The sequence below is a fragment of the Rana temporaria genome, chromosome 4 (assembly GCF_905171775.1).
Source record: "Rana temporaria chromosome 4, aRanTem1.1, whole genome shotgun sequence".
Classification (NCBI taxonomy): domain Eukaryota; kingdom Metazoa; phylum Chordata; class Amphibia; order Anura; family Ranidae; genus Rana; species Rana temporaria.
The window spans coordinates 403,091,325-403,106,878 of NC_053492.1; the positions used below are offsets into that span (position 1 = coordinate 403,091,325).

General features: G+C 39.2%; 1 protein-coding gene across 1 annotated transcript in view; it reads right to left on the minus strand.

Moving 5' to 3' along the window:
* LOC120937755 (WD repeat containing planar cell polarity effector) overlaps positions 1-15,554 on the minus strand; it is a 480,161-nt gene that overhangs the window by 445,148 nt on the left and 19,459 nt on the right. Inside the window, exon 2 of the mRNA XM_040351220.1 lies at positions 4,687-4,747. Coding sequence (XP_040207154.1) covers positions 4,687-4,747 — 61 coding nt within the window. The remainder of the gene's footprint in view (positions 1-4,686; positions 4,748-15,554) is intronic.

Consider the following 15,554-nt stretch of genomic DNA (forward strand, 5'->3'; position numbering starts at 1 on the left):
AGAAAAAGAGAAAAAAAAGAAGCGAGAAATAGGACAAAGAAAGAATGAAAAAAAAAAGAAGAGGTAAATGAAAAGAAGAAAGAGGAGGAAAAAATGAGAGAGTAAGAGGAAGAAAAATTACAGAGAAATAGAGTGTAAGAGAGGAAAAACAAAGAAAAGAAAGAGGAAAGAACAGGAAGGAAAAAAAGAATGAGATAGAAGAAAGAAAGAAGGAAAGAAAGAAAGAAGGAAAAAAAAGAAGGAAAGAAAGAAGAGAAGAAAAAGAGAAAGAAGAGGAAAAAGAGGAGAGAGAGAGAAAAAAGAAAGAAAGAACAAAAAGTTTAATAAAAAAAGGACGATAAAAAAAGAGAAAGAAGAGAAGGAAAAAAGAGGAAAAAGAGAAAGAAAGAACAAAAAAAGGACGATAAAAAAGAAAGAAAGAAATAGATAAAAAAAGAGAAAGAAGAGAAGGAAAAGAGGAAAAAGAGAAAGAAAGAAAGAACAAAAAAAGGACGATAAAAAAGAAAGAAAGAGATAAAAAAAGAGAAAGAAGAGAAGGAAAAGGAGAGAAAAAAGAGGAATAAAAAGAGGAAAAAGAGAAAGAGAAATAAAGAAAGAAAGAAAGAAAGAAAGAAAGAAAGAAAAAAAAGAAAGAAAGAGAGTGAGAGGAGTAGGGTATGAGAGAGAGAGGGAGAGACATTTTTACAAAGCAGCTGAAAGCACTTGATTTCAGCAAGACATGCAATACACTGCTCTGTGCTGCATATCAGCCACACTCAATTGGTTTAACACAGCTCTCTAGCAAATGCCATTAAATTCTTTTTCCACATCAATACTTTCTCTGAACTCATAACAACAATGTAAGAAATTGTTCCCGGTATCTTCCGAGCCCGATTTTAATTTAACAATAAATTAACATTTGATCTGTGCTGGAAGGGTTGCAGATTCGCTCAGCATGCAGCTGATGTTCCCATAGTGGCGGTGGTGGAGAACCAAGCCACTAACTGATCCTGCAGCAATGCCGCTTATTTATGGTTGTGGGAGTCCTCTATACAATTATAGCTAACAAATGCAGGATCCACAACATAACCGTCGTGTGAAATTGCTTTTTTTGGCTAAACTGCTGGAATTAAAAATAAGAAATGAGTTCAAGCATAGTCACTGCAGTTGGAGGTAATCTTAAGGAGATTCAGGTCAGGAACTGTCAGCAAAATGATGTAAGGCTAGAGATGAGTCCTGAAAGAAGCCCACCGATGATTGAACCTGTATTTTGCGACTGTAAACATTTCAATGAAAAAATATGTTAAGAGTAACCTTTAGTCCCCGTTCACACCGGTGCGACATTTCATGTGATTTGAAACTGCCAAATCGCATGACAAGTCGCACCCCATTTACAGCAATGGAACCATTCATATCGCCACGACTTATGTCGCAGCGATTATGAAAAAAGTTCCTGCACTACTTTTTAACCAATTACATTGTGAATTGCATAGACTTCTGTAAAAGTCGCAAGCTACAATGAAATCAGCTGTGCAAATCGCACTCATGTGCGGCTTTGAAATTGGGTGATTTTAAAGCCGCACCGGAGCCAACATGGGGCTCGTGGAATCTAATTAAATTGGGGCAGTATAATGGGAATCAGAACCAAGGCAACCAATCCTCCTACAGCTGTCTTCCTACAGCTGACCACTAGTCGGTTTCTTTGTCTTCTATGTTGGTGAATATGCAGGTTACACATTACATATTTATTCTACTATAAATTCTATATAGATGTACAAATGCATCGAAATCGGGGCAGTTATTAACCTGCAGGAATACTCTTAATAATACATTACAGGACTCAATCCAGCAAATCGTTTCATCATCCACTGCACATGTAGATTCCCATGCATACCAGATGACAGCTGCTGAATCCAGAAATTTTTAGGCACATTTAGGCCACTTTCACGCTAAAAACAGCGCCTAAAAAGCTCACGAAAACCTATTTCCATTAAAATCAATGAATGCTTTCACACTAGGGCATTGTGCTGGCAGGGCTGTGAAAAACTCCCCTCTCCATTGAAATGAATGGAAAGCTCTTCAAAAGCGCATGAAAAGCTCTTCAAAAGCGCTCAGTTTTTTTACTGGCAGTTTAGAAGTGCCTCAGTGTGAAAGTGGCCTTATAGCCTCAGTCATGTGCTCTGTGGCTGATAGGGGAGAGAGGAAGGAGTCCAGTGATTGGACAGGTTGCAACACCCATCCTAATTACTAATAAACTGATTCTAGCCAAATCTGCTATTGTCCTGACCTCCTTCACCTTTCTACCTTTCCCTTATGACCCTTCCTTTCCAGACTGATATAATCCTATTGGTTGGCAAAGTTGAGCTTGCAGATTTTTTGCGTACTCTATAGCACTAAAGAGATTTGCTAACTTACAGGAGATGAACCCCAGTTCTATGGGCAGCCTAAAGCTGGTCACATATAACCAGATTGTACAAACTTCCTTAAAGGATTTGTAAAGGTAAAAAAAAATTCCCTAAATAGCTTCCTTTACCTTAGTGCAGTCCTCCTTCACTTACCTCATCCTTCAAATTTTGCTTTTAAATGTCCTTATTTCTTCTGAGAAATCTTCACTTCCTGTTCTTCTGTCTGTAACTACACACAGTAATGCAAGGCTTTCTCCCTGGTGTGGAGTGCCGTGCTCGCCCCCTCCCTTGAGGGGGGAGGGGGCGAGCAGGAGAGTCAGGGAACTCACTAACACACAGCACCTTTCTCTATCTGCAACGTAGAGAGCGTCCTGACTCTCCTGCTCGCCCCCTCCCCCCTCAAGGGAGGGGGCAAGCACTCCACACTCCACACCAGGGAGAACAGAGGATGTCTTTGGGATGATCTCACATCAGAAGATTCCTGCAATTTGCACCGGCTCAAAAATAATACGACCACCACATATAAGAAATACTAAGCTGCAATGTATTATATATTTTTTTTGTTTTGGGGTTTTGATATGCTGTAACATTTGGATTTTCTCTTACAAATGAAACTTGTTTTGCCTTAAGGGCAATCTTACGTTTGGACAGCTATAAGCGACCCCCTCTGTCTAGCAATATGAGGTTCCATCCCTCCTACCATTTCACCAGACACTATTTGGGATTTTGCCCTTCATTTGCAGATGAAACCACCCAACATGACCCATCCACTGGTGTTTTCCTTTGTAAAGGAAATGTAAAGAAAAGATGCTTGGCTTACAAGACAGAAAAAGAAGTTCCTTCCATCTAGTTACAGATTTATATATTCTACAAATATCCTTAAAGCAGAACTGAACCCTCCTATCTTTTACACCCAAGAAAGCTGCCATCTTAGACTTTATTTGATCTGCAGCTGTCATGGTGTTTCACATGTGATCAGTTATAACACCAGCCATTTGATGGCTTGACAGTTCTGTTGAGAGCACAAGCAAATGTGACAGTTATCACTCACAGTATGCCTTGAATGTGACTGTGTTGGAAAACAGTTAAATCGCATAGTTTAGGTCTGCTTTAAAGGAAATATCCTTACAGACATATCTTCAGCCTTGCACAGTTGTACAGGCTACTCTCCTTTACTGAAATAGCTTACTCCGATTTCACTGCACACTGTGAGCTTCTTATAGTGTGTTTTAGAAGCTTCAGCAAGTCAGATATAGCCTAACTTTTTCTTGGGATCAAGGATTGGGATTGCCTTGTATCATCTAGGTTTCCTCCCTAAACGGTCCCCAACCCACCCCTTTCATTTATTGGATTTAAAGTGTTACTAAACCCAGTAATATGAAAATAGTTCATCCCCCACAGCTTATAAATCTTTTTACATTAAAATACTGCCACTATATACCTTTTGGCTGATCTTTATACCACGGTCAGTGATAAACTGCACAGTTTCTCTAGTGCTGAGATTTCAGGTAGGAGGAGATTTTCACTGTAGCCTGTATACAGTAGTATTACATGTGGGTATTGCCTAGGGCAGTTAGCGTGCAAATACAGTCTACCAAGGAACACCGACTCCTCCAGACTAACACCAATCAAGGCATTTTGGTATTTGAATAACTACTCCCAAGAGCCAGGCCACTGCTTGTATCACGGCTAAGGGCTTTTGAGGGGAGTACTAAGACAGGGTGCTGTGATGTTTTCAGGAAGCTTTGCACAGCACACTGCCAACACCTCCCACCTGCCATGATCTTACCGTTTTGTATAGAGAAGCATAGAGAACTAATGATGACATATCTAGGTCTAAAATAAGGTATGTACTAAAAATTAAATGTTTTTTATTCAATGGTTTCATTAGCTTGTCGATGAAGGGTAAACTAAGAAACCAGGGAGGGCAAAATATAAGTGGATAGAAAATCTTATGTAGCAGAAATGTTGGTAAATGCCCCAGTAATAAAGAATGCCATTTACAGTAAGGTGAAAAGGAATTTGTATAAACCTTTTACATTTAAAAAAAAAAAAGTTCACAAAAAAAGGATTAAAAAGTAATAAATCATCCTTTTTTCACATCTCCTATAGAGAAAATACTACTATAGTAAGAATAACTATTTTGTAAGAATTACATTTCCCAGCTAATTGATACATTTTGGAACTCTTACTTTTTCAAAAGAAACCTGTAAGGCATTACAAGCCAATACATTACAAGCCCTTTCCAAAGCACCGGGGTTCCACCGAGTGTCCAAAATAAACTTCAATAAAACAGATTTACCTCCAACATGCAAGGTATTCTTCAGAGACCACAGGTACAGCTCAGTCAGGCAGAACGACATCTGTGAAAGAGAAAATAGTTCTGCTCAAAGAAAAGAACAACATGTGCAAATGAATGCCACCTATTATCAGCAATCATACTGTACAGGCGCCGGTGCCATCAGAATCCAAAAGCATGTAATAGAAAAGTCTGAAAATCAATGTAAAAAAATAAAAAATAAAGATTTCTCATGTTATTTCCGGTCACTGAGTCTTGAGTGTGTTTCAGAAAAAGAATACAAATATAAATTTTTCCCATATTGTGTTATAATTCTCATCATCTACAACAAAGTTATCAACATCCGAGATCACACTGAACTTGTTGGCATTTTTGGTTACACCAGACCACATCTGCTCTTTTCTGGCATGTTCATTGCCAAAAAAAGGGATTGCTCTTTCAATAAAGAAGGTGAAAAGCTATACCGAAATAACCACAGCTCTTTCTTAAAACACGAACCACTGTTTACCAACTTCAACCATTTTGGTGTGACAAAACTGTAAAGTTAAAGATCCATGGAGACTTAAGTTCTCCGCAGAAGACAAAATGAGGGCAATTGCGCCACCTGCAGGTAATTTAAGAAAATGCATCTCATTTTTCAAAATAAAAAGTCAAACACACTCGGGTTGATTTCTTTAAAAAATAGAACATGTTCACTTTGCAAAGCAAATTTTCACTTAGCTTAGTGAACGAGGTGAAGCCAAGTGCAAATTAACTTTGCAGAGAATACCTAAATTATGTGCAAGGAAAACCACTTGAGTCCCTATGCCATTTTCCCCATAAGTCCGAAAGCAATTTTTTTTTCTGTCAGCGAAGTCTCGGTTCTGTGCATTATACCTTTGTAGCGTTTATAGTCTACCCTTATGTATTATACTTTTTTTTTTTTTTTTGGAACAGACAGGGCTTTAGTTTGGCAGCAGGTTTGGAAACATCACTTTATCCCCTTGGTTTTTATTGGGAATAAATAGTAAAGAAAATAATAGGATTTTTTGTCGTCCATGGACGGACACAGCTCCTTAAACCTTGACGTTTGGGTTATGTTATGCCTAGTCCTCTCCTATGAACAGGAACATAACCCAAATGTCAAGATTTAAGGAGCTGTGTCCGTCCATGGACGAAAAGAGAAATAAAAGTTTTCTATAATTCTTTCCAACATAGGGGGAGATTTACTAAGACTGGTGCACTCAGAATGTATTGAAGCTGTGCATGGTAGCCAATCGGCTTCTAACTTCATCTTGTCCAACTAAAGTGGTTCCAAAGAATCACATTTTTTTTTATCTTCATGCATTCTATGTATGAAGGTAAAAAAAACTTCTCTGTGCAGCCCCCCAATACTTACCAGAGCCCCATAGCGATCCATCGATGTACACAAGAGCCTTGCATCTCTGGGGACTCTCCTTCCTCAATGGCTGAGACAGCAATGGGAGCCATTCAATCACAGCCAGTGAGCCAATGAGGAGAGAGAGGGGTTGGGGCCAATTTCCATTGGAGGAGAGCACAATATCTTAAAGCTACGCAGTAATTTTTAGCACACTGTAGCCTTTTATACCTTTTAGAAGGTATTCGACAAAAATCATCTACAACCTCCTATGAGCAAAGCCTTCACAGTTGTTATTCCCAAGCAGGCAAAGATGTCACTAAATGCAAATCCTATAATGCCGATATTACTTTTAAAGAGGGACATTAAAATCCTAGCAAAATCACCGGGAATTCATTTATCCTCTGTCATCACATCTCTGATTGCACAGGATAAGTCTAGCTTTTTGCCAAACTAATGCACCCATGACAATATCAGAAGGCTTTAAAAAACTATATTTCAGAGGGAAATTTATCAAATGGGTAAAACTACTCTAAGCTGCTCCTAAGGCCAGGCTTAAAACCAACTAAGATAATTAGGCATAATTTTCCCTCCTCCACAGGGAAACCAGTCAGGGTTGCCCCCTATACCCATTGCTGTTCTCACTTGCCAATGAACCTCCTGAAAACTGCATAATAAAATCAGCAGCGATCAGAGGCATACAATACATCTGATTATACTCTCATGACACTTATTTAGACAGCTATGAATCATTTACCAACCTACTGCTAGACATGGAGAGGTTTGGCAAGACATGTGGTCTGAAAATGAATTGGAAAAAATCTGTGTCCTTTACTACTGGATTACAAACATCTAACAACTACACTGAATTCATTGCATTTAATTTAGGACTTTAGTCGCTTTTTCTACTTTCCATCTATTAAATCTTCTGCCCTTGTTGTTTTAACTTTGTATAGAAAAACATTTTTTTTTTTCAGTAAATCCCTTATACAGCCCACTTCCTGTTTCTTGTCTCATAAAAAAAAAATAGGTTTATGACCTCATGCACAGCTCTCACTCTCGTGAGAGTTTGCCAGGAAGGGTATACAAGGGCCAATGAGAGCTGCAGAGCTGGAGGTGTCCCTCTGTGTAAATCCAGAAAGTGAACAGACAGCAGCTTCAGCTGTCCACAGTAAAAAATGGTAGCAGCCAGACTCAGTGGAGGGAGATTTCTGCAGCATATTTGGCAAGTACAGAATCACAGTATATATAAAATATTATGCAAAGTGGTTAGAGAGAAGCTTCAGAATGGCAAAGATGTTTTTATTACAAATGATTTGATCAGACTGCAGTTCCTCTTTAATAAAGACCCTATTCTACTACAAATGAACTCTAAACTTCATATGGAGCTTACTACCTCTGGATCTTTTTGGCCTTATAAAGTTATGCATTTCATAAAGATGATTTATCTCACCAAAATCCTTTTTTTTATTGAAGACATCTCCTGTCTTTCTTTCAAATAGTCCAAAGGTTTAAATCTATCATTTCATCACTTCATATGAAACAAAATAAAACCCTGTATTAAAAAAAAACAGGCATTTCAAGCCTCCGTGCCTGTTGGGGGCTTGCTGAACCTTACTGCTATAAATACTTTATAACATCGCAGTTGCCCTGAGTCCATGACTGGGTGATCTTGGAGAACCTCTCTGCTTCCACGGCTCTGTCAATAGCTTTGTATGGTTCACAAAAAAACCCGATAGCCTGTTTATACTCAGTACTTTCAACAAACTGCAATAACCTTTTCCAATTGGATATATCCACTGTATAATGGCCTGGATTAGAGCTGACGACAAAGTTCTATAAAAAGAGATCTAGGTTCCTCCACCCTTGTTGAACAACTTCCAGGAACTGAACTGCAGAAAGTCAAAAGGTTATCTACAATCTAAACTGGTCAAACCAAGGTGTTACAGCACCCTTCCACTTTTCCATTTTCATCTACTTTAACCAACTGAAAGCTAGTTACAAAACTATCGAGAACCACCTCACTTTTCCTCATGCCAATTCCACTTCATTTTACAATCTTATTCTATCAAGGTCCTGCCTGGAAGCCTCTATGTATGAGAAGACTGTTGGCAAACCCATGCCTGAGGTCTATGCCTTATATACAATCAAGTGGCTCCTGACCCTTTGACATGGTTCAACACAAGTGGACTCTCCTACTTGATTCTTCAGAGGCAGACATGTAGAAAGATCTGGAACTTGTCTTGTTCAAGGAGGAAGTCATTACCACAGCTTATTCAAATTAAAAGTGTATTTTTGCTGTAAAATAAACATCTAATATATAATCATTAATTTCCTTTGTTCTAGCCTAGTTAAGTTAAATAAAATGATTTGCCCTAATGTAACTTACGTTGTTAGAGTTAGTCTCCAATTTATGTGTAAAAAGATGTTAGCTTATAAAGAACAGATACATTTAAGCCTTAAGAGTCTCTTGGTAGTGCGGTAAGCTCAAGCCTCGCTTTTTGCTCTTTACATTGTAGTCTTTTATGAATGCTAGAAGCTGGTTTACCTTAATCCTCTTCTCTCTAAACCAAGGATGCCCAACTAGAGTCCTCTAATGTGGCCCGCGACCTCATGCTCTGGGATGGTGGGTCAGCAAGCCCAGATCACGGTTTGCCGTCCCACCATCCCAGAGCATCAGTGTTCTGAATGAGCCGGCGGTAGAGGAAGCAAGCGGCTGCGGAGCAAACCTGCATAAGCCAATGCTTCCTGTATAGGAACAGCTCCTGTCACAAGCAGAGCGACACCAAAGGCCAGTTTAATTACTAAAAATCACAATGTATATATACTGTATACAGTGCCTTGAAAAAGTATTCATACACCTGGAAATTTTCCACATTTTGTCATGTTACCACCAAAAACATAAATGTATTTTATTGGGATTGTCCGTGATAGACCAACACAAAGTGGCACATAATTGTGAAGTGGAAAGAAACATTACAAATATGTGAAAAGTGTGGTGTGCATTTGTATTCAGCCCCTCTGAGTCAATACTTTATAGAACCACCTTTCACTGTAATTACAGCTGCAAGTCTTTTTGGGGATGTCTCTACTAACTTTGCACATCTAGAGCGTGAGATTTGTGCCCATTTTTTGCAAAATATCTCAAGCTCTGTCAGATTAGATGGAGAGCGTCTGTGAATAGCAATTTTCAAGTCCTGCGACAGATTAACAATTAGATTTAGATCTGGACTTTGACCGGGTCATTCTTAAGGCCCATACACACGGTCAGACTTTTTGCCAACAAACTTCAAAATGAGCACGTTTTCAAAATAGCCCGACCGTGTGTACGCTCCATCGGACAAACTTTTTTGGGTTTCATCGGACAAAAAGTTTGGTCTGCAAACGGACAAACTTTACATCAACAAGAGTCCGATGGTGCCTAGTCCGACCGTGTGTACAGCAAGCAATCAGACTTGTACAAAGTACAAAGACGCATGCTCAGAAGCAAAGACCAGCCACAAGTGTTCTGTCTAGTAAAACTATCGTTCATATTTGAAAGAGCACATTCGTGACGCGGCAAGTTCTGAAATCAATAAAAGCTGCGCACATTCTCTTTTTCTTTATGATGTCATAATACTAAAAGCTGCTTTGCTGGTGATACTGACGGAGTCAAAACAAATGTCTTTACTTTGGATTAGTGTATTTTGGTTATATGAATGAAACATATTTCTATATTTTTTTGTGGGTCAAGTTAGCACAACCCTATTGCGCAACATGTCTGCTTGACGAACGGACGTTCAGAAACAAACAAAAATTGCACGAAACTGAAAATCGCGAATGCACACAGCCGAAACCTCTACTAACTCTCGATTAGCAGTAGGAACCCAAAGGGTGACGCCGGAGAATTGAACTTCCTCTTTTAAACTCTCGTCAGTACGTTGAAATGACACTACGTTCGTGTTTGTTGCTGAAAAAGTCAGAGCGTGTGTATGCTATGGGTGTGACCGGACAACTCCCTTCAGACAAAAATCCAAGGGAAAGTTTGTTTGATGTCCGATCGTGTGTACGAGGCTTAACACATGAATATACTTAGATCTAAATCAGTTTCTCAAACTTTTTTCAGTCAAGGCACCCTTTAAAATTATGCACAATCCCGAGGCACACCATTCAAAAATGTAAAAGGAACAAATGGTTTTACATAATGTAGCAGCATCAACAACACACGTAGAACACCCAACATTTGAGAAGATTTATTTTATACACCTTTGCACACTGGTACCGACCTAGTTTTCTAATGTTTCTCCTCTTCCTCAGTTTCCCTCCCTCATTCAGCTAATGTGAACCCAGACGAAGAAGGGCAAACAAAACAAGGACAAGGACAGGTGCTCAATCTCTTCCTTATCAATTTATGACATCATCATTTATTAGAATTCCAGCAGCTGGTTTGTACAGTGCCCAAGGTTGTAATGCTGCACTAATTAAAATCAGTGGCTTTGTGTAACAATTTTTTTAGGCGAGATCCACTTGCCAGCTTGCTGACAATTTGAGTAATTATTTTTTTGCATTTTCATGAAGATCCCAGAAGGCACCCTGGTTTAAAAAGGCTGTTCTAAACCATTCCTTCCATTTTACAATTATCACTCTATGGCGGATTTTCTCAATGTCATTTCTGATGAGACCCATCTCAAGCTGCAGAGAATCGATTTTGTAAGTTAGCGCAGTCTGGCAGCCAGTGATCTCTTGCATCAGGGCAGAGAAGTTGGCCTGCTCTGTGAGAGCTGGGTCCGAGTCTGCAGTTTGTGCCGCCATGTTGGAAGCTTCACCACGTGGGCCAACGCTCAGCCAGATTTAACGGGTGTCTCTCCCGGTCTCCGGTGTTCCGATTGGTTCCTCCTGCACGTCATCATCTGTCAGAAGAAAACCGTGGGCAGAATCAGGCACTCCTAGGATACAAGAACAGGATTTTTTTCCCCTCTTTGGCAGCAGAGCTCTGTGCCTATGCATCTGGCTCAGTTGCCATCTTGGTCACGCCCCCCAAAAATGACCGCTTTTAGAGCATGGATGTTGGATGAAGAATGATACTCAACTTGTCTCTTCAGAATTCCCCATAGGTGTTCAATTGGGTTCAGATCAGGAGACATACTTGGCCACTGATTCACTTTCATTCAGTTCTTCAGAAATGCAACAGTGACCTTAGATGTGTGATTTGGACCTTGTCATGTTGGAAAAGTGTACAACGACCAAGGGCACAGAGTAATGGTAGCATCTTTTCTTTTATTATAGAGCAGTACATCTGTGAATTCATGATACCATCAATGAAATGCAGCTCCCCGACACCAGCAGTACTCATGCAGCCCCACAAAAGGACACTGCCACCATGTTTCGCTGCATTTTTCTTTGTACTCCTCACCACCATACAGTTTTGAAGCCATCAGTTTCAAAAACATTTATCTTGGTCTCATCACTCCAGAGTAGAGCCTCAGTAGTCTTCTTTTTTAGCATGGGCTCTGGCAAATTCTAGGCAGGTTTTTTTGTGCATGGGCTTTAGGAGAGGCTTCTTACATGGACGACACCCATGCCATTCCATTCCTCTGCAGTGTACGCTGTATTGTGTCACGGGAAACAATCACCCCATTTTGGCTTAGCCAACTTCAGTGAACTTGCATGGCGATTTTCTTCAACCCTTCTCATCAGAAGAGGATCCTGTCGAGGTGTTACCTTCCGTGGATGGCCTGGAGATAGTTGCAGTTCCATCTTTGTTAAATTTTTGTATCACTTTTGCTACAGTATTCTGACTGATACGTAAAGCTTTGCTGATCTTCTTGTAGCCTTCACCTTTTTTTATGTAAAGAAATTATTGTCCATCTCAGGCCTTGTGACATTTCTGCTATTGCTGACAGCATGAAATGGAAAGGGGTTTTCTTTGTTAAGTAACACCCTTTGATAATCAACTGTCTGCTGGACACCTGTTTAATGAAGAATTAGACTCATCTGTAGTTGAACTCTTGTCAATTAGGATTTTGTTGTCTAAAATCTAGTTTTTTTCTTAAGACTTTCATTGGGGTGTATTCATTTTTGCAACATGATCTTGAATGAATTTGTTAGGGAAAATACTTATTTATGTATGCAAATTAACAAATCTTGGTTGCATCTCGAGAAAACTGCCATGACAGCTTTTGGCCGGGAAAACTGGGCATGTGTATGCTCTATGGCAGTTTTCCCAACAGGAAAACCGCCTGGAATCCCGGCGGAAAAAATGAGAATGTGTTTCCTTTTTTCCCGCCGGGTTTCCCAGAGTTTTTTAACCCGGCAGTTTTCCTATGGTGAAAGCCTGCGGGGGAGCATATACACGGCCGGGATTCCCGACCAAAGCTCTCATGGCAGTTTTCCGGTCGGGAAACCCGGCCGAGTGTAGGGGGAAAGACTGAGCAGGTTCTCGATTTTCCCCTCGGGAAACCCTTACGTGTGTACGAGGCTTTTAGGTTTTCCGACAAATCTGTTGGGATGTACTCATTTATGCTTTATTTATTTATTTTTTGTTTGTTTTTTTACACGCCTTAATTACGGATTTAGTGCATAGTGCAGGTGATTTCACATAAGTTGTTTCAAAGTTACTGTCTAGTTCATCTATGTTATCCATGACAAGCTCAATAAGTTCAATAGAAAGAAAAATGAGGGAAAAAAAGCTCTAAGGGCCTGTGCCATTTATGTAGGTACACACAAAAATAAGACTAAAGTCCTGTACACAAGGGTCGAATGTCAAGAGACATCGGCCCCTTCAATAAAAATTGGCTGACATTCGACCTGTGTGCATGTCAGCCAGTCCAACAGAAGCCAATCGTTTGAAGACAAATAACCTGGGGTGATGACTAAAGTGTGCAACCCCCCTAATGTATAAGGTGCCAAGTCTCCTGCAATAAATCGTGATATAATAAGAAGTGAATTATCTCACGATTTATTGCAGGAGACCTGGCACCTTATACATTAGGGGGGTTGCACACTTTAGTCATCACTCCAGGTAATTTGTCTTCATAGATTGCGGTTTAACGCTTGCAGGAAACAGGCAGCGCCACCACCCCTATTATACACATTATACAGTTCTTCAGTGCGCCGATGACGTCGGCGCAATCGTATATGCTAAATATCTCCTAAACCAGATTTAGGAGATATTTACAGTACCTACAGTTAAGCCTTATTATATGCTTACCTGTAGGTACAAGTGGTTTAACTGGGTTTACAACCACTTTAAAACTTCCTTAATAATAGGTATTTTACTTGGATATAACATTTGTATTCTTTTATATACTGTATATTTTTTTTATACAGTAAATTTAAGCTGTTCCAGCATGTAGTAGCAACACACTTCCATGTCTCTCAGGCAAGGCACTTCCACTCCCAAAGTGCATCAGTGAAGAACCCAAGGCAATCTTAACTTTCAACCAGTACCGTAATTAATATCACAAAGATTACCACTTTAATTACACAGTTCTGATGTGAAATCACAGATAAGTCTGGAAAGCCAATCACTGTTATGTTCAGACTAATAATTCAGCCTCATTTGTGGGTGTTTTATTTTACTTAGATCATATATCATCAGAATTGTGTATCATAATTATTCTGATAACTTCTAAATGTAGAAGAGTGCTAAAATTAGTTATTCCCCACTGCAAATTATTTATTTAAGTGAATTTCCCACTTGAGAAAAATCTGTGTTAATTAGATGGAAGGTTGACGTGCAACATTCACAAATGCATACATAAATGAGCATGCCCTATGATAAAACACAAGTCATTTGTAATTAAAAGCGCTGATTTGATGGGGTAATTTTCCAGTGTAATCTTCATTTTCACAGTCTCAAATATTGATGTGGCTTCTGCAGTCTATGGAGGATTTTTTAATACATCAGATATAGTCCATGGATTGGTATTTTAATTTCTCTATATCGCTACTTAAAATCAACAAACCAGGTGCCACAGAGCAGATATTCCTGTGGCATATAAACACTGTATACTATACTAATGAGAAGATAAAGATGTAGAAAACACAATTATTCCATCACAACAATATTTATACTATATTTAGCCACTTTAGCTCACCAACCTGTATACCCTTTATAGATCAGAGCAATGTTTGCAATTAGCTATAGGTCTATTGAATCAGCAATAACTTTGTTATTAAAGTGTAGATTACCCCAACATTTCATATTCCTGATATGTCCCGCTGTACCATGTACTTGTACGAGAAAATATCCTGTCCTCCTTGTATTGCTTCCTTTGTGTTAAATACCTGGTGTTCCTGCCTGCCAGTTCCTCTGCTTTCTTATTTCAAACTGACTATGCTAGGCGTGAGAGTACATCACTCCCAGTTTGGTCAGCTTTCTGGCTGTGCAGTGAGCCTGTCCATCGATGGTCAAGACTGTAACCCCCTGCAAGTCATTCACTGGGCAGATCAGTGTGCTGCTGTTTCTCTACCCCCACTTCTCCAGACCCCCTTATGCAGCTGAGAACAGAGGTTGTGTGATTGTGTATATATATATATATATATATATATATATATATATATATATATATATATATATATATATATATATATATATATATATATATATATATATATATATATATATATATATATATATATATATATATATATATATATATACATACATACATACATATACACAAACACACACACACACATACACACACACACACACACACACACATACAGTAGAACCTCGGATTACAAGCATAATCCGAGTCCAGGAGAATGCTCGTAATCCAAAGTACTCGCATGTTAAAGCGAGTTTCCCCAATGTAACGAAAATAATTTGTTCCGCATTGACTTCAATGACATGCAATACTGCATGTGGCCAGAGGTAGGGTCGCACCGGAGAGCCTCGGAAACGCATGGAAAGGCCCGAGGACAGCTCGGCTGACCTCGGCAAACCTCAAAAAGGCTCAGGAACAGAGTATTTCCAAATCTTTCCAAACATTTCTGAACTGCGCCAAGCAGCGCCGTTTGGCTCCACTCGGCCCCCGGCACCCCCCTACCTCAGGCCATTTCTTTTGGTTTATTTGTATGTATGGATTGCATGGACTGTTACTGACATGTGGTGAAAAATGTATGTCAATAGCACAGTTTTTTTTGTGGGATTAAAGCAGTGCCACAAAATTGAAAAAATGCTTACGTATAAAACATATAACGTTTATTTACATAGTTTCAAATCAAGATAAATATGGTGAAAAAGTAGATAATTCCGCTCTGCCATGGTAGTGAGCGGCTAACACAACCAATCAACAAGTGGAAAAAACTAATAATATATAAAAGTGTAGCGCTAAACATTAATAAGAATGCACCTGGTGGTGAGTGAACACAGTGCCAAAAAATATTGATCAATGTATTAATAAATGAATGAAGCAAAAACTGGGTGAACAAACATTGAACAAATATCTATAAATGAACCAGATATAAAGTGCACTAAAAAGAAGTCTCTGATACTGATAAGTAAATAAAAGTTCAAAAGATGATG